At 45.0% G+C, this 24,858-nt stretch overlaps 1 protein-coding gene and 1 long non-coding RNA gene across 2 annotated transcripts; both read left to right on the top strand.

Moving 5' to 3' along the window:
• Nucleotides 1–3,493: 3,493 nt before the first annotated feature.
• Nucleotides 3,494–5,860, top strand: LOC116715603 (uncharacterized). The gene is made up of 2 exons (XR_004338207.1): nucleotides 3,494–5,485; nucleotides 5,592–5,860. It is a non-coding gene; the product is annotated as an uncharacterized LOC116715603 (long non-coding RNA).
• Nucleotides 5,861–6,595: 735 nt separating this feature from the next.
• Nucleotides 6,596–24,853, top strand: LOC116715511 (protein Shroom2-like). The gene is made up of 15 exons (XM_032555924.1): nucleotides 6,596–6,719; nucleotides 8,229–8,279; nucleotides 9,977–10,385; nucleotides 11,573–11,645; nucleotides 12,645–12,821; nucleotides 15,139–15,254; nucleotides 15,589–15,606; nucleotides 15,859–15,981; nucleotides 16,063–18,187; nucleotides 18,401–18,456; nucleotides 19,298–19,624; nucleotides 20,159–20,587; nucleotides 21,138–21,306; nucleotides 21,385–21,657; nucleotides 23,887–24,853. Exons 1-15 carry the CDS (start codon nucleotides 6,596–6,598, stop codon nucleotides 24,163–24,165), a joined length of 4,749 nt encoding a protein of 1,582 aa, XP_032411815.1. The 3' UTR covers nucleotides 24,166–24,853.
• Nucleotides 24,854–24,858: the final 5 nt, after the last annotated feature.

Raw genomic sequence — 24,858 nt, 5'->3', positions numbered from 1 at the left:
AAGGTTCCCCCAAGTACATATTTTCACAACACTTTGTGCAATTTTCAGGATTTTCACCAACACTGGCCGCACTCAGGGCTTCGCCCTGAGCACGGACAACGCACACTGGCCGCACTCAGGGCTTCGCCCTGAGCACGGACAACGCACGGACAATGCACCCTGGCCGCACTCAGGGCTACGCCCTGAGCACGGACGAGGCACCTGCCGCACTCAGGGCTTCGCCCTGAGCACGGAAGACACTCCAACAACTCCAATTTTACTTCACCCAGGAACACTCTCCACGCACTCGGGACACTCCAAAACACACTCTGGTAAGGTTCCCACAAGTACCTATTTTCACAACACTTAGTGCGATTTTCACCATTTTCACACATCCACCAACCCTGGCATATCACACATCCCCGCACTCAGGGCTACGCCCTGAGCACGGAAAACCGACTCCCAGCTCGATCCGACGCTCCTAGCGAAACTTGAAAAATCAATGGGAGTCTATGGCAGCTATAGGAAGGGGAGGGGCCAGGGCCACCAAACTCGGTGGAGACCTGGAGGGGGTCGAGACATGTATACACACCGAGTTTGGGGAGGATGGCACTTACGGCTTGGGAGCTAAATACGATGAGACGATTTTTCAAATGAATGGGAGTCAATGGCAGCTATGTCAAGGGAATGAGCTACAGCCACCAAACTTACAGGGTACCTGGGCACCCTCCATGGGTCTCTCGAGGCCAAGTATGGGCCCCATACCTCTTTTACTTTTTCAGCCAAATACGATGAGACGACGACTTTTCTGGTTTTCATCCTATATCCTAACCCTAACCCTACCCTAACCCTAACCCCTAACCCTACCCTCTCCCAGGAACACTCTCCAGGCACTCGGGACACTCCAAAACACACTCTGGTAAGGTTCCCACAAGTACCTATTTTCACAACACTTTGGGCAATTTTCAGGATTTTCACCAACACTGGCCGCACTCAGGGCTACGCCCTGAGCACGGACGAGGCACCTGCCGCACTCAGGGCTACGCCCTGAGCACGGACGAGGCACCTGCCGCACTCAGGGCTTCGCCCTGAGCACGGAAGACACTCCAACAACTCCAATTTTACTTCACCCAGGAACACTCTCCAGGCACTCGGGACACTCCAAAACACACTCTGGTAAGGTTCCCACAAGTACCCCAAACTACAACACTTAGAGCAATTTTTACTGTTTTCGGCAACTCAACAAACCAGGTCAAATGACATGTCTGCGGACTCGGGGGGACGTGCTGAGCACGGAGAACCGACTCCCAGATCGATCCGACGCTCCTAGCGAAACTTCAAAAATAAATGGGTGTCTATGGCAGCTATAGGAAGGGGAGGGGCCAGGACCCCCAAACCTGGTGGGTACCTCGGGGGGGCGGGGGGGTGAATACACACCAGGTTTGGTAAGCTTGGGACTTACACTTTGGAAGTTACGGAGCTCGGGTCGTTTTTTTTTTGAATGGGTGTCAATGGCAGCTATGTGAAGGGGAGGGGCCACACCCACCAAACTTTAATAGAATGTGGGTCCCCCCCATGGGTCCCTCTGGGCCCAGTATGGTCCCCCTCGCTCTTATACTTTTTGACTTACCGAGCTCGGGTCGTCGACTTTTCTGGTTTTCATCCTATATCCTAAGTCTAAACCCTAAGTCTAAACCCTAAGTCTAAACCCTAAGTCTAAACCCTAAGTCTAAACCCTAAGTCTAAACCCTAAGTCTAAACCCTAAGTCTAAACCCTAAGTCTAAACCCTAAGTCTAAACCCTAAGTCTAAACCCTAAGTCTAAACCCTAAGTCTAAACCCTAAGTCTAAACCCTAAGTCTAAACCCTAAGTCTAAACCCTAAGTCTAAACCCTAAGTCTAAACCCTAAGTCTAAACCCTAAGTCTAAACCCTAAGTCTAAACCCTAAGTCTAAACCCTAAGTCTAAACCCTAAGTCTAAACCCTAAGTCTAAACCCTAAGTCTAAACCCTAAGTCTAAACCCTAAGTCTAAACCCTAAGTCTAAACCCTAAGTCTAAACCCTAAGTCTAAACCCTAAGTCTAAACCCTAAGTCTAAACCCTAAGTCTAAACCCTAAGTCTAAACCCTAAGTCTAAACCCTAAGTCTAAACCCTAAGTCTAAACCCTAAGTCTAAACCCTAAGTCTAAACCCTAAGTTAGGTTTTGCACAGCAGTACTATTCCTTAAAAAAAATAGTAAAATAAATTTTTTCTGTATTGAAGGATTTAAATGTGCAAAACATTAAAACTGCAAGATATTAACTTTAAGAAAAGTTGTATGAGCCTATACTCCAATTGTCTTACAACCATGAGGTCACATTTTAGAACTGTAATTTAAGGGGCCATGTACAAATATATGTGGAACATAACCTCCTATCACCTGGCATCCACATGAGGTCATTTAATGCCACATGTTAGTTGTAGACTAGAAAACATTACAGGGGACAACCAAAAATGGATGATTACAGAACCCAAAGTTCCCATGGAAACATCTGATCTAAACAGTATTCTGATAATAAAAAAGTAGTGGTAGAGGGTTAGCGTGCCACTACTTGCATAATTACCTAACCCTGCAAGAAGACACCTCACAAAGATGTCAAACTGAAATAAGTGACCATCTCACAACCCAAAATTGTCCATATATACAACTCCAAGATGGGTGTAATTGACCTTATGAGTTTCTACCACACAAGTGGCAAAAAATGGAAATTGAGGGTACTAATTAAGGATCTTCTATAGCCAATAACTGGCTGTTGTACTGCAAAGACCAATGTGTGACACACAAAGAAGAGCATCATGCTTTCTTGCATGGAAGCTGCAAAAATGGTCTTGGTTTAGCTTGCTAACTGACAGAGTGGGATTTGACCCAGACATTTTACTGCAATGGAAAAAGCGCCCAGTAAAGGCATTGCTCCATGTCTCAGTCCATGAAAGGGCTAATGACCATATGCCAAAGGCAGCAAACTTGAAGGATGCAATGTGGTGCTGAGTAAAAGCACATCAGAAAAAAATTGAGTGCTATTTTATTTGCAAGGTGCTCTGCTTACAGGCAGATTGCAATTGTTACAAAGCTGTTTACACATAAGTGTAAGCATGATCCCATAAGGGGAAAAATAGTTTGAAGTAGATTAAACTAAACATTTCAAATTAACTGTTTAGAACAGCAACAATGCAATTTACTTTGAGGGATTTTACATTTTAGGGACATGTGTCTTCCTGTACCCATTAGCAGTACATTGAATGGGCTACATGGTGGAAACAGTCGCAACTAATGTGTAGTATTTTGTTTTTGAACTCAGAAATAATGCTAAAGAAAATGTTTTGGAATTAATCAATAAATTGATGTTTTTTACATTTAAAATGAATGTTCTCATATGTGGACATAATTATATTTATTTTTTCAGCAACTAAATCATGTAAAAAGAATTTTATATGTGGGCTGATTGGGACCTAATGATTGCAAAAATAAAAGAGAATTTAATAATACATGCCATGCAAGAGCTCAGGTCTTAGGAGGTTAAAGCTGTTTAGCAGATCTTTAAGCTGAAGATTTCCTAACATTCATTCCTTTTGCAGTTAGAAGCAGTGGAGCTGTAGAATTGAAGACAGAATACCAGTTGGTGTGTATGTTGCTGTGTGTGAGGCTATTCCTCATAGAAGACTGGACTGCATTTAAGACTCCCGAGTCCTAGAGTCACCTTTCCCACGTGCTGTTCCTATAGGCGGAACCTGGGAAGGCTGATACGTACCGGGCCCCTGGTTTCAAAAACACGCTATCCGTTAACACCGCAAGGTGGAACTAGCATGCCCAGGAAGCAGAAGAGTTCTCCGTTGATTCTCTGGTCTGTGTTGAATGCTAGAAGTCTGCAAATAAACTGACTCACCTTAGCTACCATGTGCAGAGTGAATTGCACACCAGCAGATCTCCACCAGGTTGTTGCAGGCTCCCATGTTCTAGTGTCAGCCATCATCCCAAGGAAGGAGAACCTGGACCAGCCACAACAAACTGCTGCCTTCCAGGTCTCCACACACTTCATGGGATTCAAACCATCACCCCTAAAATGAGAGCAAAGAGCCATTCTAGTGCCATCATACACCGCAAGACCTCTAGAATGCTCAGCTTATATAGTCCAAGAAGAGAAGACTTACCCAAAGCTGCCACCATTGGATCAAACTTAGCAGGCAGCAGTTCAACAATACACACCTCATTCTGACTCATGGTGCTGATTTTCTACATGTTTGCTATCTCATTCTAATCCATCCAGTTTGACAGAGGAGCTCATGCTAATCACAATAGTGTATGGTTTGTTAGGGATTGCAACAAAATCAGCTGAACTAGAAGCTGAAATCTGCACCCCCACCATGCAATGCATTCTGGGTAATGCTGATGGCAATTTTAAAGTCCATTTCTGATGTTCATAACAGCATTAACATATATGTCTGGCATAGCAGAAGCTCAGAGATGAGATTGAGATTCAGACTTAGAAAGAGTTAGAAGAAAAATAAAATGAAATGAAAAAGCAGACTTTCACAACTAAATCTTAATCTTCAGTTGCATTCCTGCAAAAGTTCTTCATCCAACAGAAGCTCAGATATTAGATTTTAAAGCTGAACTGTGATTTCTTTCCAAAGAAGTGAATTTAAATAGAAGTAAAAGGAAAAAATAATTTTTTAAATGACTTTTAAAGCCAATTCCTCCTGGGCAGAGCACAAGGCAAAATCCTTCATCCAATAGAAACTCATGAGATTTTAAAGCTGAGCTGTGATTTTTGTCTTCAAAACAGAGCGTGAAGACAAATAAACGAAATAAAATATGGTTAACACTCAGGGATGAACCCAGTGTTTCCAGAAAGCAGGAGATTGAACTGGACCTTCAGCTCAACCGTCTGCTGCCAGTTTGATTGTTAATTGTGTTTATTTCTATTTGAATGTTCAGTCTATGCAGCTACAATGAATTAGTAACACAGATGCTTTTTATTTGTTCTCCAATGACAAACTGTGGCAGCAGCTGAGCATAAAGTGAAAGACAGCGAGGCCAATTCAAACGTCACTATGACGACGCCATTGAGGAACAAAGATGAATCTCTGAGGCGAATGTTGTACAGGGGAAAATACGATTGTGTTTTTATTTTTACTTTTGTTGTGCTTTGCATGCTTGGGGTTTGTCTTTTCTTTTTTCCCCTTTAACAATCCAAACGCACTGGACTGAAGGTGCTTGTCTAGGGAGGCGGAGCGCACTAATTGGCCGCCGATACAGGTGTCAGCAGAGGCTAATTAAAGCCAAAATAAAAGGAGCCTGGATGGAATGGGGGGAGAAGGAAAACAACCAGTTTCTGTAGGCTACAGAAACTGACACGCTGCGGAACGAGGGGAAGACGGAACCTGCACGTCAGGCGCAGAAGACCGGGAGTTGAACAAACGGTCCAGTACAGAGGATTAGGGCAGAGGGGAACCTCTGCCCGCGCCAGTAAGTAGCGCTCCATCTTCATCAGAGAGTAGCTATTAGCAGGAAATACGTTTTCCGATGGAGTTTTGGTGAGGGGATGCTGGCGTTTTCCTGCTCTTTCTTTTAGCTGGATCGGGCGGAAGAGGGGCGTTACATGCAGAAGAGTGGAGCGGTGCTGAAGCGTCGCGCAGCCAGCTGTGGATCGGCAACAGAGTGCGCTGCAGACGGATTACCTCCACCAGAAGCAACCTAAGAAGCAGAGCCCAGCCCGTGGCCTCGGATTGGTGACTTTAATTAAGGACAATTACTGAGCCCTGGATTTTATTGAGAAATAGAGGACGGTTTTATTGTGTAACTATTTGTGACTTTTTTGGTAATAAAATACCTTGCGCCTGATTGCTTTGCTGTTTGGGTTTTTGAGTTGTTTGCTCCCCTTTTTACCAAAGAGAGAGTGTGGGGCCATATTGGCCATCAACACGAAGATCACAGGATCCACTGCAGAACAAAGAGACCAGATTAACCCAATTTATATCAGCTTGCAATTAAATCCCCATGTACACCATCATCATCACTGCCCTGGGTTCTCAAAATTTGAGCGAATGACAGTAATTCTGAAATATCTGAACAATCCCAGTAGATAGATGCCATTTTCTCTGTACAGCAAATATCTGATTCTCACCTGATGAGACTGTTGCCTCCCGACTCAGATCTGCTGTGACGATAGATTTATTTTCAACATGTGGAAAGCAGAAAGCAACTTCAGGCAGAAACTGATGAGTGTTGGGTTTATTCCTGGCCTTAGCCAACAAGCAATGGATGTAAAACAACATCTTGTTAGCTAGCTAAAGCTGGCATGAATTCACTGGTCATTCATACAACTAGACATTTCAATAACTAGTCATTTATGGAAAATCTTTAGCCTACATGGTTTGTTTGGAGGAAAGGCCAGTTTCTTTGCCTTTCGGCTCTGGCTAATTGCTGAACATTTTTTTTACCATAAAAGCCAAAGTTTGTTTTCTGAGTCAGACCAACACAAAGTGGAGCAGAACTGGGAGTTTTATGGAAAATGGATTTAAGAATCAGATTTAATCGGGTTTGTTTCAGTAAACATTTGAGCTTGAACCCGAGTTAATGGAGTCACCCGGAGCGAGGCGTCACGGCCGCCTGAGGATGAGGAGCAGGATGAAGGTGCTGCTGCAGGGCAGAGCGCGGCGGCCTTTGACCCTGAGGGGGAACGGAGCACAGAGAGCCACTGGTCATCACCAAGTCCAAGGGCCCAATAGATCTAGAATTTCAGCTCAATGTTTGATGAAATGTTTGAATAAAAACAGGAAAGTCCTGAACATTGTTCAGCTCGACAACTTTTAAAATGCAACTTTTTGGTGACATAGTTCAACTTCACAGTGAAGCTTCAATCTGATCCAGATCTATAATTCATCTTCCATCGTTTTCTCAAAAAGGGAAAAATAGATTAAAAAAGACTATTTTGAAAACAAGATGTTTCTAGGCCCATTAAGGAAAATAATAATAATTATAATAATAATAATAACACACCCTGTGATCCACTCAGGATCTACATTTGTCAACTTGCTGCATCTCAGCTGCTGCTGCTCTTCATAACCATCAGAACAATTCATGTGTTCACATCCTGTTGTTTTTATCACAAAACACATTTGAACATTTTTCATGATTCCACTCAGCTGCACTTTTCTTTCACTGTGATATTATGTAACAACAATTTCATGTTTTCTTATTGTAAATTGCTCTTCTGTGCAGTTTTCTATTTGTATTTTCTTGTTTTAATATTTTTGAACTGTGTGAATCTGCATGCATACATTAACCTCTAATGAATGAATGAATTAATACTTTATGAATTAGCTGAGCCGTCGTTCTGATGCGATCCTCAGGTTACTGTCCCTTTAAGTATTAATCAGAGCGTCGGGTTGCTTCAGCAACAAACAGTTGAGTGGAAAAATTGTTGCGCTTTTCTTGTCCCTGACAATCAGCTAATAGCAATAAAATGTTGCAGCAGTAAAAAAAGAGGCAATGCTTTTAAATGTAAAGGAAAGACCAAAATAAAGTTTGTGAAGAAAAACTAGAAACATCTAAGATGAGTTGAAAATCATTTAGAGGGAATGAAGCTGCTGGCCAAATGCATTGAAGAGCCGTTCATCAGATTAACCGCTGAGCGTTAGCATTACGCTAAGAGAAGAGCAACAACCTGAGAAAACTCGGGCTGGGCGTCATCAACCAAATGGATTTGATGCCATTCAAGATGAGATCAGGTTGGACGTTTTAGGAGATTTAAACAGAAGTTCAGATCCCAGTAAAACCAGTCGGCTCTTCAGACTGCAGGCCTCAGTTGGAACGTCACATCAGCACCAAGCTTGTTTGTCAGGTTTGAAGACTGAACTCTCCAAAAACAAGATGGCAGCTAGATGAAAACTTGTAAAGATGGATTTGAATGAAGCAAAAATTTTCTACCACAAAATGATAAAAGTGTCGGTTTGCAAGCTGCAGGACCTGGAAGCTGAGTGGGAAACTGGTTCGTCTGCAGAGTCTGATGGCTGTGTGTGCTTCACACCGTAGGAAGTCTGTGCAGAAACCAACCAGTGAAGGAGTTCCTACCAGCTGCCATCTGGGTCATGGGGTGTACTTACTTTTTCCAAGCGTTCCAGCAGAAGACGCCAACGTGATTCAGTTACTGACTAAACCCCTCGAGTGTTTTGACTGGAAGACCAGCTGTCGCCGTCTCCCCCTGCAGGTGGAGAAGGGCGGCGCGGCCATGAGATGCTGAGCATCAACGGCTCCGCAGGTACCACAGGAAACTACTTCCTGTCTGTTTCCTGGCAACATGGACGCTTTTTCACGTGTAACATTAACGAGCTCCGAGGCGTCAAAGGGTCAGAGGTCAAAGACTGAGTTGTCTAGAAACAGATTGAAGAGAGAGGCGATGCACTGCTGATGAGAAGATGTAGAAATATTAGATTTTTAGCATTTATTGATGTTTCTGCTCTAAAAGAGAAGCGGGAGGCTCAGCCGGATCAGAACCAGCGATAGGGATGGAGGTTAAAGGTTAGAGGTTCCTGTTTGGTCTCACAGGTGGAACAAACACCTGCATGATGGAGGAAGAGGAGCAGAGCAGCAGCTTCACTTCAGAGGACAGAAAACCCAATCAGAACGTCTTCAGGGAAACTTTCAAACAAGTCAAACCCAGAAACATCGATGCATCACTTCTCTCAGTTCCATCATTTCCCTCCTGGTGGAAAAATAGAGAAAGTTTTGAATTTTTTCCAATTGTGTGGCTGACAGTTAGTTTAGTTAGTTAGTTAGTTAGTTAGTTAGATAGATAGATAGATAGATAGATAGATAGATAGATAGATAGATAGATAGATAGATAGATAGATAGATAGATAGATAGATAGATAGATAGATAGATAGATAGATAGATAGATAGATAGATAAATCTTTATTGTCATTGTCACAAGAACAACGAAATTTAAAAAGTGCCATCAGTCAGTGAATATGCTTAAAAACAAAAAATAACTGTCTCACAATTCACACACAATGTAAGAAATAACAAATAACTGGTAAAAAAAAAAAAAAAAAGTAAATAAGAACAGCCACATTCTCACATACATCATTCATGATGATTAATGGTTGTTTTTGATTGCATTTAGTTTTGTTAATAATCACTTCTTATTAATTATGAGAGTAAAACATCTGCAGGTTGGGTTGGCTGCTGTGATATTCCATTCACTGCAGCTGGGATGAACTGGAATGAGAAACCAAACGTTATGCTGTGCTGTGGAAAAGGAGCCTCAAAACGGCCTAGTCAAAGCTCAGACCAAACTCCAACTAATAATCTGTGGGGGAAAAAAATAGAACATGAGAGTTTCTGAATCTTTGATGCAGTGAGGTTTGATAAATAGGAATAAATGCCACATTTCCAGACGTTTATTGGTAAATTGGGTTGAAAACATGAGAGATTTTCTTCCACTTCAACATTTTTATGCTCCATTTGTTTGTCGGTTCAAATCCCAGTAAAATAAATCAAAGTTATTTGGTGCAAAACGAAAACCACCAGACCTGACATGTAAAAACCACTGGTCGTTTAATTGGTCGGATCTTTAATTGGTTGTTTAATTGGTCGGATCTTTAATTGGTCGTTTAATTGGTCGGATCTTTAATTGGTTGTTTAATTGGTCGGATCTTTAATTGGTCGTTTAATTGGTCGGATCTTTAATTGGTCGTTTAATTGGTCGGATCTTTAATTGGTCGTTTAATTGGTCGGATCTTTAATTGGTTGTTTAATTGGTCGGATCTTTAATTGGTCGTTTAATTGGTCGGATCTTTAATTGGTCGGTTCGGTTCTTCCAGTCTAACTGCAGCTGGTTTCTGACTTCCTGTTGTTTTTCTCTTGTAAAAATCTATTTGGTGCGTCTCAGTCTGGCTTTGGTCTCGGTGATCCTCAGGCTTTTCGATAAGAATAACCTCTAACTGCTTCCTAAGAGCTTCTTCACGCCATGCTGCACATAGAGCTACACACACAGATCCGCTCCAGCAGCAAAGTCTTACAGCCTGAATCCAATTACAAGCTTCAAAGCTGCAGAGGGACAGGAGTTGCTGCGGCGTCTCAGCAACCTGTTGCTGTGGAAACGGTGGATCTGGGTGGGTCAGAGCAGAGCGGCCGGGTTTCTGTCGGACCCCCGTGGCAGCAGCAGTGGTACGGCCCGCGCTGCCTGGTGGGACCGGCCAATCGGCTCAGAGCGGGTTTTCCTGTCTGTCCCTCTCTGGACCTGTTTGCTGAGACGAGACGAGATGAGCAGAGGGATCTGACCGCAGCTACTTCCTGTTTCAGCTGCTTCAGGTCATCAGATGAAGGACAGCAGCAGGTTTTCCTCACTGCTGGGAATCAAAGGTTTGCAGAACTTTTTAAAACTCAAAGGTCCAAAAGTAGAAGAGCTCAGCTTCAGATGGTGTAACTGTGTCTGTTTCCTGATCCTGATGTCGCTTCGCTGTTAATGTTTGGGTCTGTTGCTTGGTTACAGAGAGGCTGATCTTCATCACTTTGTTCAAAACCTGAAACTAATTATGTCGGTTTTAATAACAACCTGAATGAAATCATTTGATCTAAACCATGACATCATCAAAATGTCAAGAATTTGACTTTCCAGAACTTTAAGAGGCGAGGCGCGGTGCTGGGTCCGGTTCTGCTGCAGGTTCTGGTCCAGCTGGGCCGCCTGATGTTGCTGTTAATGCCAATAAGCCTGGCGGTGATGATGGAGGCACTTTGTGTTTGTGTTCATGGGGCCGGCGGGGGCAGGAAGGGTCTGGGGGGCCCATGGGGGGGCCACAGGGGGTCAGAGGGGCCCACAGGGGGTCAGAGGGGCCCACAGGGGGTCCGCGCCCCACATGCTGCTGACAATCAGGGTGATGAAAGAAATAAATCTGAAGCTTTTGATCCAAATGAGTTTCTCTGAAACAGAAACTTCTCCAACCCATCAGCTGATTTTCAACATCAGTGCAGAAAATTATGAAATAATTATAAACATTTAAAACAATTGAAACACGAGCAGCAAAGAGGAGCAACATTTAGAGCAGAAAGTTGCTGAAGCCTCAACATCTCCTTCCCAGCTTCCCTCACTGTCCTCTGCAGGGAAACGGCGCCACCTGCTGGCAGGTCACTCATGTTCACAAACTTCAGCCTAGATGAGTAACGAGTCATGTGACCTCTGCTCCCCCGCAGGCCAATAATGGCTGCTACCTCTGGGAAAACACATACACACACACACACACACCCACACACACACACACATTCCTCTGTGTGTTTTCTCTGCTGACCAGCTGAACGTTCAACTAAAGTGTAAAAATGCAGATTGTAAGAAAACAGACTGGATGGAATGTGAGCGGCTGATCAAAGCTTCACTCCTTCATCTCTCCCGTTACGTTTCCAGTCCCAACATTCATTCGTCCCACTGAATGGGAAAAGTTCACAACTCTTGAGGTTTTTCACCTTGTCCAGGATTCTGGTGGCGGCACAAACACTAGATTAGAGCCAGGACAGAAACTCCTCCCTCGTCTCAAATCCCCGTTATAATCCTGAAGGAAATCTGCTGCACACAGCAAGGCGGTGAGGAAGAGGAGGGAGGAAGGCTACTGCCTGCTTTCTGTGGGACCAGTGAGACCAGTGATGGTCTCTTAAGTGGTTCTGGGTTGTTGGTAAGTTTAACTGCTGCTTCATCCAGCTGTGTTTCTGTCTGTTCTCTGGATCATTTCTCATTTTTTAAAGTGAACCGTGTTGATCTGGACCCATCATCATCTTCATTCTTCCTCATTTCTGAGACTTTGTCTCCACATTTCTCGGCCCGTTGGACCAGAGTTGGGATTAAACTGGTCAAAGGTCAGCAGCTTTAAATGACTCAGGTAGTTAGCTGACCTGCTGCAGCATGGGGTTCATGATGCTAATGCTAATGCAGCGCCTGTTCTGGCAAGGCTGAGCGTCTTTAACCATATTTGATGATATTTGATCATATTTAACCATTTTCTTATGCTTATCTGACACTTTTCAGCAAACTGATAATGAATGTCTGACTGCATGATGATAATAAAAGGTTGAGATGGTTTTGTTCTTGTTTTGCTGCTTAGTAGCCCAGGAACTGGTTCCACCAATAGCCACCTTGTGGATTAGCATTAGCATTAGCATGCATCCTCTCCGTTTTGATACGACTTGTTGATAACTGGCTGCAGCTTGGCCTGAACCTGTTGAGCCAAACTGAGCTACAGTTGATCATTTAAAAGCTGCTCTCTGCTCTGTTGGATTTATTCATTTCTCTCGTTTTTATCGGCCTCAGAAAATATGAAAGTCTTTTATTCTGAAGAAAAACTATTCAGTGGAAACTCCTGCCTGAACTTTATGACTTTATTACCGTCATGTGACCAAATATAATATATATAAAATTTATATAATATCCTCATCAAGATGGCGCCGGCGCAGCTGGCTGCCTGCAGACGCAGCTCCTGTCGTGTGTGTTGGTCTGTGTATATTTGCTGTAACCGATTAATGATCTGTGCTTGAAGAACCCATGGATCATCAGTTGGGCTTTCCACAATGGCTGGATGTGGTTCTGTCGATGTTCTCCGCGTTCTTCTGCTACTTTTTATACTCTTGGTTGCGGAGAACCTCGCCGAGCGGAGTAGCGGCATTGTTTGCTCGCGTGAACGGCTGATTGCGCTGTGTGGGCCTCTGCTGCTGCCCGGAGACGGGCCTGTGGTCCCAGAGGAGTTACGGAGGAGACGACGGGGCTGCAGGTCTGGAGTTAAACGGAGGGAGAAGAAGAGACGGCGCAGGCCAGCGGTACCGGCGATTATTGTGGGGAACGTGAGGTCTTTGGGAAATAGGACAGACGAACTCACGGCGCTGGTTAGGACCCAGAAGGAGTACAGGGAGTGCAGTATCTTCTGCTTCACGGAAACCTGGCTGCACTCGCTTATTCCGGACTACAGCGTGGAGGTCCCTGGATTTTCCTTGGTGAGGGGGGACAGGGACTATTCCAAGAGTCGGAAGAAGAAGGGCGGCGGGATTGCACTTTATGTGAGTGAGAGGTGGTGTAATCCCGGTCATGTTAACGTGAAGGAACAGGTTTGTAGCCCGGACATTGAACTTCTGGCTGTGGGAATGCGGCCGTATTATTTACCGAGGGAGTTTACGTCCGCCATTTTGATCGCTGTTTACATTCCCCCATCAGCTGATGCAGCGGTGGCCTGTGACGTCATCAGCTCTACCGCAGCCAAACTACAGACTCAACACCCGGACGTTGTTATTGTCTCTTGTCTCTATGCTGTAACTGCGAAGTAATTTCCCTGCTGGGATGAATAAAGTACTTCTATTCTATTCTATTCTATTCTATTAAACTTATAGATTCAACACACTGCATAAAATCCAATTAAACATCAACAATGATCAAATTTTATTCTGGATGCATCAAAGTACTGGATCTGTAGTAACTATTTTGTAGTTTGGAGTATTTGGAAGTCGTTACTTCAGCATAGAAATATTTACTACATACAGAGAAACGGCACAGAACCAAGCCCATAAAAGTCTGGACATTTCTCAGAGTTTAAAGAATTTTCAGGTATTTTAAAGTATTTTCAGGTAATTTAAAGTACTCTCAAGTATTTTCTCGGCCCTCCCTGATCTCCCAGCAGTAAACTGGGGCGTCTGTCTGGGTTCGTTGCTGGGATCTTGTCTCTAGTGAAGGCGACCCGATTCAGGTTTCTGGGAGTAAACAGCGTTCCTCCTGCAGGATTTCTGAGGCACAGCACCCTGGTCCAATAGAGTCGGGTCCAGTAGAAACCGGGTCCAGTAGAGTCGGGTCCAGTAGAGTCGGGTCCAGTAGAGTCGGGTCCAGTAGAGCCGGGTCCAGTAGAGCAGGGTCCAATAGAATCGGGTCCAGTAGAGTCGGGTCCAGTAGAGCCGGGTCCAGTAGAGCAGGGTCCAATAGAATCGGGTCCAGTAGAGCCGGGTCCAGTAGAGCAGGGTCCAGTAGAGTCGGGTCCAGTAGAGCCGGGTCCAGGAGGGAAAGCAATTGAATCTTTGTGAATAAGAAGTCATGAAAGATGCATCACTCCGTTTTTAATCTGCTGGATTTTTTAGCCGCAGCTGTTTTCCATCTTGTGTCGCTGCAGTGACTGGAAAGGCAAGGCAAGGCAAGTTTATTTATATAGCACTTTAAAACAGTACCACTGACCAAAGTGCTGTACAATCACCAGATTAAACAAATAAAATCAAAATTAAAACACATAAAAACCAACAATGCAGTGACGTAAAACACTCTATATAATACATAAACATACCCAGATAAATACAGAAAAGCAGCATCTCAAACTGAATCAAAGGCCAACCGAAAAAGGTAAGTCTTAAGAGCAGATTTAAAAATTGCTAAGGAGGGGGCCTGTTTTACCAACATAGGTAAAGAATTCCAAAGTTTGGGAGCTGCAACAGCAAAGCCCCCAGTCTACTGGAAGATGGCCAGTATACATGTCTGAGTTTAGTGGGAAACTAAACATTCCTTTGCTGAACAAATGCAGCCTGGTGGGGTTAAAGTTGAAACCAGGGCAGGTAAACCTTCACCTGGCTCAGGTGTTTCACCTCAAGCTAAGATCAACTTTAATATTCTGTAGAAAACCATGTTTACATCACATGAACCTTTGAGCATCCTTCCAATCTGGAGGTCGCGCTAAACCAGACAATTTCACCAAAACTTAGTGAATAACTGCCAAGCCCTGCTCTTGTTTTGAAAGCCCCGCTCTTATTTTGAAAGCCCTCCACTATGTCTCTCATCGTGTAAAAATATTTGCAGGTCAAGGAATCATTTGAGAAACTTCCACATTTTATCTGGTGCCAGTTGGATTCAATTAAAAATCATTTTATTGATCTCAAAGCCAAGTGAAATAATCTGGATTACAGATTATTTAACCCTCCTAAAGCAGAATCCCAGGATCGTCATGGAAACCATCCAGTAGCTTCCTTTGGTTTAAACAACGATTCACTGATCAGTTTAAGTTTAAATGAGAAGGAGTTGGTTTGGTTGTGCTGAAAGCCTCGAACTGGAGTGAATCCAGTTCATATCCCTGATTTCAAACTGGATTCTGTTTCTTTCCACTGACGGCCATGTTTCTGCCTTCAGGCTGAAATGGTCGATGTGGCGTCACGGCGAACAATGCCGTCAGAAAACGAGGTTCATGTGGCCAGAAATGTTCTCTCCAAGATCTTACGCAGCTCCATGAGGTAGAGAAGGTGTTTCCTGTAGTCGGTCCAGTCTGTGCTTGGTGTTCATGGGAACCACTGGTTTTAGTGGTGATCACTGTGACAATCACATGTTTATTACATGTTTATTACATGTTTACTGGTTGCATTGTGGTTGTGATGTGATTCTTAGGACTGTAAATCTATTTCATGGTAGTTCCAGCTTTGATGACATTATTAAGACATAATAGATGTTTCCATGTTTATCATGTAGAGTCTGTCTTTCCTTTTCTCTTTCTTTACGTTTCATTTTTATTCAAAATGAATAAATAACCAAATTAAAGTGTGCGCTCCTCTTCCTCTACATGCTCTCCAGGAAGAACCGCTTCAGGGGGTACGTTGACTAAAAATCATTTCAGTTTCAGTTGCTCTGTTTCTGTAAATGAGAACATTGGTTGCAAGTTTCTTTTATATGATCCTAATTATTACCTATAATTAATGTGAACTTTGGTAACAATAAGTGGCGCTTGGAGCGACCGGCAGAAAGCTGAACTGCTGAACTCTGCAGACTCCTGCCGTTTCTCTTCCTGTGGAAAACTGAAGCTAGTTTGGATGTCAACGGCTCGGCGTTGTGTTGACTCTGCAGGAAAAATGATCCGGGCTTCCGGCCCCATTCCTGGCACTCCTCCAAGCTGACAGAAGAGGAGTCTGAGCCCGCCGGGTCCCAGGCTGCCGCAGCGCCGCTCTGGCAGCCAAAACATGAAGCCAGGTTAGAAATCCAGGCTCAGCTTCCTGCTTTCCTCCATTAAAATCATTCAAGAGTTGTTCTAGCAATTCTCTTTATCAAAAGGTCCAAAGAGTCAACTAAGACTGAGAAGACTCAACACAGCAATCAGCTCGGCTCAGTGAGCAGCATGGAGAGACTGGCGCGTCCTTCCCATCCGTACCCTCCGGGTCGTCTTTCTCCGCCTCCATACATGGACGGTTCTGAAGCCTTTTCTGGATCAGGAGCTAAAAGAGACTCCGCCTTCAGCTGCTTCTCTGGCAGCTCCAGTCCTCCTGTTCTCCGTTCCAGCATGTCTGGAGGGAAAGGTGCCAGTACTGAAAACATTTTCTTTAAGGGTCTTCAGAGTGAAGGACCTCAGCAGAATGAACCACACAGATTCCTGCAGCCAACTCTCGGGACCGGAGGCTGGCAGGGGCCACGGGGCGAGGAGCAGCCGGTGTCTTGGGTTTCTGCTCCGGGCGGAGCCGGTGTCAGCCCAGTGTGGCAGGTACCAGAGAAGAAAAAATCCCAGTCCCCTCCTCCTCCACCACTGCCTCTGCGCAGTGACAGCTTTGCTGCAACCAAGGTGTTTCCATTCTCTGAAGGTCCGACAGACAACTCTTTTGAAAAGCCGACAGAAAACAACCAGAACTCTCTCCGATTTCAGAACCAGCTGCACCCCAACAAACTCTTCTCCTTGTCCAGCAGTGATGTCAGCCAGCCGCGTTATGCCCAGTCTCCTGCCCACCACAGGCAATGCAGTGATGAAAGCCCCTTCTACCTTCAGACCAGGAAGGCTCCACCAACTAAGACTCAAAGTGTTGGGAGTTACTATCGGAGCCTCCAAGATCTGCCCTCTAATGCCTTTAGTCGAAAACACACTCTGCACTCCACGGCAGCCATGACAGGACAGGACAGCGGAGGGCACAGCCGACACCTTGGCCCTTCAGGTAACCATCCAATGCAGACTGGCGAGTTCAAGGCCAGACAGAGTAAAGCTGGGGGATGGAGAGGAGAAACAGAGAAATCCCAACAGATGAACAGTAGCGAGTCAGGTTTCCACAGCTCCCTAAAGGCAAATGTTAAGGCCAAACACCCGACACCTCAGGCCCAGATACCTCACTGTGAAAATCAAGACCAAAATGGGGATGGTGTGTACTACGAAACGTCTCTTCAAAGCACAGAAGAACCTTCAAAGAGAGCTAGTGATGAGATGAAGAGACTCCTTCATCAGAGTATTGATTATAAGGTTGGTCTTTCAAGACACCAAGACCTGTGGATGCCTCAAGAAGATCACAGAATATCAAATCTGAAAACTCCCCTTCTCCACTTCCTGGCTCAAGAGAGTCGGACGTTGGCAGAGAGGCAAGCAGTAGTTGCTACTACATCTCTGATTTCCACCCAGGATGTCTGTGAAACCACAACCAACAGCAGTGTGAAAGCAAGTCGTCGCAGTGACCGCTATGCCACCACCCTTCGTAAGGAGATCCAGCAGAAGAGAGCCCAGCTGCAGAAGAGCCGAAGCGCTGCAACCCTGATGTACGAGGCTGAGGAAGATGATGAAGAAGAGTGGAGGTCCATGGAAGCCACTGCTTCCTCAAATACCTACAAGGACCATTTAAAAGAGGCCCAGGCGAGAGTCCTTCAGGCCACCTCCTTCCAGAGACGAGACCTCGAGCCTCTGGGGCCAGAGGCACCTGTTCTTAAAGCACCCTATGGGCGAATCAGGGGACGTAGGCGATTCCATCCGGCCAAGAGGACACATTCCTTCTCAGAGCCAGACAAGATAGACAAAGTGGGAGTGGATGGAGAACCCCAAAGCGGCTCAGAGCAACAGAGAAAGTTCTTTGAGACCAAACCTTGGTTTCCCAGGCCTGTGCTGAAGTCAGGTCATGGTTCAAACCTTAACCCAAGCCAAGATGACACAAGCAAGTCAGGAGAGACCTTTCCTTCTGGAGACAGTGATCAGTCTCAACCACACACAGACGAGCAGAGTCCTGGAGAAAAGCAGGTTTTACTGGAACAGCAGAGACTGGGTACCTTCGCTGAATACCAGGTCACCTGGAACAAGCAGAAAAAGCCTCCTGATGCCAAAACACAAGGGCGATGCCACTCAGCGGAAAACATTCTAGATGCTACTGCAGAAGAGAAAGGTGTTTGCATTCATGAGAGATCCAGATCTTCACCTTCTGCAGACTTCTACACACAGGTGAGCAAGATTATGTTTGGTGTGATGGTTCAGAAACATCCGGTTAGGAGACAAATGTAAAGACCTGCACAGCTTTAGAGATATGTCCAAATGTAGAAACCAAACTACTGCTGTGTTCATGAAAAGTCATGAGAACACTTGATATGAATTGATTCAGATATTTAATCTGTTCCATTCTGCTTTGAAATGCTAAACATGACTTTTGTCTTTCAGAAGATTTCCTCTCATTGGAGAGATTCTCAAACACAGGCGAGCAGGTCGGCCACCAGGTGAGGTTCACTGCCTGGTACCCAGAATCTCATTTAACCAAGTAATTGCTTTCAAAATGTTTAAGAGGATTTTTCAGGTTTGTGCACCAATTTTCTCTGGTCATCAAAACCGCAATGAGGACAACGATGTTTCCTGAACGCCACCAGGCTGAACTCCTCTAACGCTGAGGCAGTAATTCATGCTAAAGGAGCCCCAACCAATTACTGAGTGCAGCCTGACTTCTAGAATATCCTTTCAGTTGATTGGATGCAATATTCTATTCTTCTGAGACAATGAAATTTGGGTTTTCATTCTTTAAAAGCTAGAATCATCAAAATTACAAACAATAAAGGCTTGAAATACTTCCCATATGTGTGACGAATCTAAAGGAGTTTTAGGTTCTAAAAGGAGTAACAAAAACTTTTTCACAATCTTCATATCTTGAAGACATATCATACCATACCAACTTTATTTATGAAGCACTTTATACACCGACAGGTGTATAAAGTGCTTCATAAAATACAATGCGATTATAAAATAGAAAAGATTGTACCTCTAAGTTTGAGGCCAGGGTTTTCTGCTGTTGGTGAAGGAGTTCAGGAATCTTCTTCATCTGTTTATGATGGAGGGATGGAACGGAAGATGGGTTGGCTCAGTCTGTGATGGTGAAGAAAGAGATGAACCATGAAGCAAAGTGTTTGGTTTACTAGTTTCTCTCTGGATCAGGACCGGAAGACTAAAATCTCAGATACAAGTTGGGGCCCATTTTCCTCTGCAGACATTTTCTTTCATTTCTGGGGTTTATGTTGGAAGAAGAATTTTGCCTTCAGGTTCTGATGAGGTTTGAATTTTGACCTTTAGAGAGACGGTAGGGTCACCGGACCGCGGCCCAGTACCCAGAACCGCGGGGGTTTTCCCAGGCGCTGCCGACCACAGAACCGAACCCAACCCGACCGGTTCCTCCCTCTCCTCCGGCACCATCGGCCCAAACTCTGAGCCCGGGCCGCCGCCCGGTCATTTAGGACCAGAACCCACATCCTCCTCAGGGGAACTCCCCGTCTGCGGCCAGCCGGACCGGACCGGTTCTGCCGGTGCCGCCCAGTCCATCTGCCCTCTGCAGCCGGACCCGACCCGGTCTCCCTCGCCTCGGTTGGCTCCTGTCAAACCGCAGGATGAGCCGCAGCTCAGGTACATCCCTCGTGTCCCAGAGCAGCTTCAGCCGTTTCAATCATGAATAAATGAAACATTAAACTTTCATTCATTCATTATTCACCATGTAACTCATGAACACATTAAGCCTTTCACTTAGTCATATTGTGGGACACAGCTGCTCCGTAACATCATCAAGAAGTTAATTTATGTTCATTTCATCAGCATTAAAAAGTGAAACTCGTGATACAGAAATGTTAGATTTAGTCCTGAATAATCATAAGAAAAGCTTTTTCACCTTAAAATTGTAAAGGAAAGTTGAGAGGAAGGAAAACCTATACCAATGGGGATAACTGCAGTGAGATATGGTTCTAGTTTAAACGTATTTCTGTTCCTGTCAATAGTTCATTTATGTCTCAGCTAAATTTAGGTTTTTATCTGTAGAATATCTTTGAACTGTAAAACTGACATTGTGATAAATCAAGTAAAATCCCGATCAATGGATAAAGGAAACAGAATCAGTACCAGACCATTCAGGTCGACTGCAGGTCTGTAGCTTTCTGCTGTTGGCAGGTCAGAATCAGAACCACAGAACCCAGCAGCGATGGAGGCGAGCGGCCCGGTGAGAACGGTTCCGGTCCGGATCGTCCACAGCGAAGGCGGCGCGCACCGGCGGGGTCAGCTGCCGCAGAGTGCCGAGTCCGGCAGCCCGTCTTCTCCGCCTGCAGAGCTGGCATATCCGTTCAGCACCTGCAACCGGCAGGAACCGGAACCCGGCCAGGAACCCCACGGAGCCCGGACCCTGGAGGAAGACGCCAAGAGAGACGAGCTGGCAAGGGACATCATGGGCAGGGACAAGTCTCTGGTGGACATCCTGGACCAGAGCGGCAGGAGGACCACCATGGACCTGATGGAGGGGCTGTTTGCCCCGGACCCGGTCCTGGAGGCAGTCCAGCTGCGCAGGAGGCCGTCCGCCGGATCCAGGCCGCCAGGCACCAGCAGGTCCAAACCACCAGCTGTTCCTAAAATATCACACTTTAACCGTTTAGAGTCACGAGATCCTAAAAATGTTACGGTGCTTCTCACAAAAACAAGAGGTGATTTGATCACAGACCAGGGCCAAGTCCAGTCCTCAACATCTCTGCTCCAACACACCTGGATCAGGTCAAACACTCGTCACCAGCCGAGTGCAGAGCCGGATGAACGCTGCTGGAGCAGAGATGCAGCTACAAGTAGCAGGATGGTTGAGGACTGGGCTGGGGGAATCCAGCTTTAACGCTCTCATTAGTCCCAGAACCACTAAACCAACATCAGGTTGGTGTTAGTCCGCCCTCTGGTGGAGAACATCTGGAATACCAACTACATTTCAGGAACTATTGAGAAATGACTGTGGAATAGTCAATGTAAATAAAATGTGTTTTTTAAACTAATTTAGAGCTTAACTCAGTTTCATTCAATGATATTTGGTCTTTAAGTGAGAACTTAGAGGAGAGAAGGAATGTCTTGATTTCTGGTCAAGTTTAGACAATGAGAACCTGTGGGACTTCCTCAGGAGAGAAGAGGAGGACGTTCCTGTCTCCGCCTCTCTGGTCCCAAGCTCCTCCTACTACAACACATCGGCTCCCAAAGCTGAGCTGCTCATCAAGATGAAGGACATGCAGGAGCAGCTGGACGAGCAGGACTCCGAGGACGAGCTGGACGTCGATCTGGCCAGTAAAAAGGTAAAACCTGTCCTCTCACGCCCGACACGCCGCAGAGCGGACGGGTAAAGTTGTTTTACCGCATTTATCGGTTTTCAGCAAGAGCTGATGTCCAGCCTGGCCAGGAAGCTGGTGGTGCTGCGGGAGGCGCGGCAGAGCCTGGCGGAAGACGTGGAGGAAAACGAGGCGCTGGGCCGGCAGGTGGACGCCACCGTCCGGCGCCTCTGCCGGCCCAATCAGATCGACAGGTTCCGCATGTTTGTGGGTGACCTGGACAAGGTGGTGAGCCTGCTGCTGTCGCTGTCGGGTCGTCTCGCCCGGGTGGAGAACGCCCTCAACAGCCTGGAGGACGGAGCGCCAGCAGACGAGAAGGTGGGGAAACTGAGGCCACGAGCGTTAGCTGCAATTAGTTTAGCTACAAGTAGCTTTAACTGCAATTAGTTTAGCTACAAGTAGCTTTAGCTGCAATTAGCTTTAGCTACAAATAGCTTTAGCTGCAATTAGTTTAGCTACAAGTAGCTTTAGCTGCAATTAGCCTTAGCTACAAGTAGCTTTAGCTGCAATTAGCCTTAGCTACAAGTAGCTTTAGCTGCAATTAGCCTTAGCTACAAGCAGCTTTAGCTGCAATTAGCTTTAGCTACAAATAGCTTTAGCTGCAATTAGCCTTAGCTACAAGTAGCTTTAGCTGCAATTAGCCTTAGCTACAAGCAGCTTTAGCTGCAATTGGCTTTAGCTACAAGCAGCTTTATCTGCAATTAGCCTTAGCTACAAGTAGCTTTAGCTGCAATTAGTTAAGCTACAAGTAGCGTTAGCTGTAATTACCCTTAGCTACAAGTAGCGTTAGCTGCAGTTAGCCTTAGCTACAAGTAGCTTTAGCTGCAATTAGCAATAGCCACAACTAGTTTAAGCTGCAATTAGCCTTAGCTACAAGTAGCTTTAGATGCAATTAGCATTAGCCACAACTAGCTTTAGCTGCTATTAGCCTTAGCTGCAATTAGCTTCAGCTGCAATCAGCCTTGGCTACAAGCAGCTTTAGCTGCCAATAGCTTTAGCTGCAATTTGCCTTAGCTACAACTAGCTTTACTGCAACTAGCTTTAGCTACAAATAACTTTAGCTGCAACAAAATTTAGCTGAAACTAGCCTTAGCTAACACTAACTTTAGCTAACACTAACTTTAGCTGTCACTAGCTTTAGCTGCAATCAGCCTTGGCTACAAGTAGCTTTAGCTGCAATCAGCCTTAGCTACAAGTAGCTTTAGCTGCAATTAGTTTAGCTACAAGTAGCTTTAGCTGCAATTAGCCTTAGCTATAAGTAGCTTTAGCCGCAATTAGCCTTAGCTACAAGTAGCTTTAGCTGCAATTAGCCTTAGCTACAAGCAGCTTTAACTGCAATTAGCTTTAGCTACAAGTAGCTTTAGCTGCAATTAGCCTTAGCTACAAGTAGCTTTAGCTGCAATTAGTTAAGCTACAAGTAGCTTTAGCTGCAATTACCCTTAGCTACAAGCAGCGTTAGCTGCAATTAGCCTTAGCCACAACTAGTTTTAGCTGCAATTAGCCTGAGCCACAAGTAGTTTTAGCTGCAATCAGCCTTAGCTACAAGTAGCTTTAGATACAATTAGCATTAGCCACAACTAGCTTTAGCTGCTATTACCCTTAGCTGCAATTAGCTTCAGCTGCAATCACCCTTGGCTACAAGTAGCTTTAGCTGCCAATAGCTTTAGCTGCAATTTGCCATAGCTACAACTAGCTTTACTGCAACTAGCTTTAGCTACAAATAACTTTAGCTGCAACAAAATTTAGCTGAAACTAGCCTTAGCTAATACTAACTTTAGCTAACACTAACTTTAGCTGCCACTAGCTTTAGCTGCAATCAGCCTTGGCTACAAGTACCTTTAGCTGCAATCAGCCCTAGCTACAAGTAGCTTTAGCTGCAATTAGCCTCAGCTACAAGTAGTTTTACTGCAACTAGCTTTAGCTACAAATAACTTTAGCTGCAACTACATTTATCTGCCACTAACTTTAGCTAACACTAACTTTAGCTTACACCAACTTTATCTAACACTCACTTTCGCTGCAATTAGCCTTAGCTACAACTATCTTTAGCTGCAAGTTGCTTTAGCTGCAACTAGCCTTAGCTACAAGTAGCTTTAGCCGCAATCAGCCTTAGCTACAAGTAGTTTAAGCTGCAATCAGCCATAGCTACAACTAGCCTTAGCTACAAGTAGCTTTAGCTACAAGTAGCTTTAACCGCAACTACTTTTAGCTGCAAATAACTTTACCTGCAACTAAATTTAGCTGCCGCTAGCTTTAGCTAACACTAACTTTAGCTAACACTAACTTTAGCTGCCGCTAGCTTTAGCTAAGACTAACTTTAGCTAACACTAACTTTAGCTAATAGTAACTTTAACTAACACTAACTTTAGCTAACACTAACTGTAGCTGCCGCTAGCTTTAGCTAACACTAACTTTAGCTAACAGTAACCTTAACTAACACTAACTTTAGCTAACACTAACTTTAGCTGCCACTAGCTTTAGCTGCAATTAGCCTTAGCTACAACCAGCTTTACCAGAATGTCTTGTTAACTCGCCTCCTTCCTCCAGCGAACGCTGACCGAGAAGCGGAAGCTGCTGATGAGGCAGCATGAAGACGCCAAGGAGCTGAAGGAGAACCTGGACCGCAGAGAGCAGCTGGTGTTCGCCATCATGGAGGCTCACCTGGACGCCGAGAACCTGGACGACTATCGCCACTTCGTCAAGATGAAGTCTGCGCTCGTCATCGAGCAGCGGAAGCTGGACGACAAAATCAAGCTGGGCGAGGAGCAGCTCAAGTGCCTGACAGAGAGTCTGCCACCGGAGCAGAGGCCGCCACTCACACGTTGAAACCATGACACCCGACCATGAGGCCCAACGTGGGAAAACCTCATCGTGAGGAAATCTGTTTTTGAGTTTCTCAGTTCCGACTCTCCAGACGATTTTGTTGTTCAGCTTCAAAAATTCTGACAAAAACAGAAATGCTGCTTTGGAACTGAGTGACTTCATTTTTCCAGAAGCTGGAAGTCTAACAGGAAGAGACCTGGTCCCGGTTCTGGTCCTTTCCTTCTAGGTCCGGTAGACCCGGTTCTGGAGAACAGCTTGGTTGTCGTGTTGCTGCCGAAAGCCAAGTCCTGATTTATCTCCAGCTGATTTAATACTGAAATCATATTTTCTAGTAACTTATTGTAGTTTTTGTGTCATTTATTCTCATCGTTTTTATTTAAGCTGAACAGAGAAATCACTTTTCAAAGGTTCCCATCATGTAACATTCCCAAGTCTCTTATTTTGGAGGGAAGCTGAAGTTCCTGGACGCTAATCCCAAACTGAAGGAGCTTCAACACGTTTCCTCCTGGGAATATAATCTGAGGTTGTCTGGCAGCTGAGATCTTTATCCTGTTTAGCTGCAGGATCCCATCAGACCGTCAGTTCCCCAAACAGAGTGAAAAACTGCTCGGGTCCAGTTTTAAGACTAAAATCTGAAAAGTGTGGTGTGCATTTGTGTTTACCTCTAAATAAACACACTGCTTTAATAAAACTGTC

Source organism: Xiphophorus hellerii, chromosome 24, assembly GCF_003331165.1.
Source record: "Xiphophorus hellerii strain 12219 chromosome 24, Xiphophorus_hellerii-4.1, whole genome shotgun sequence".
NCBI lineage: Eukaryota > Metazoa > Chordata > Actinopteri > Cyprinodontiformes > Poeciliidae > Xiphophorus > Xiphophorus hellerii.
Note: the sequence above shows the minus strand (reverse complement) of the source record. Positions and strands in the feature narration are given on the sequence as shown.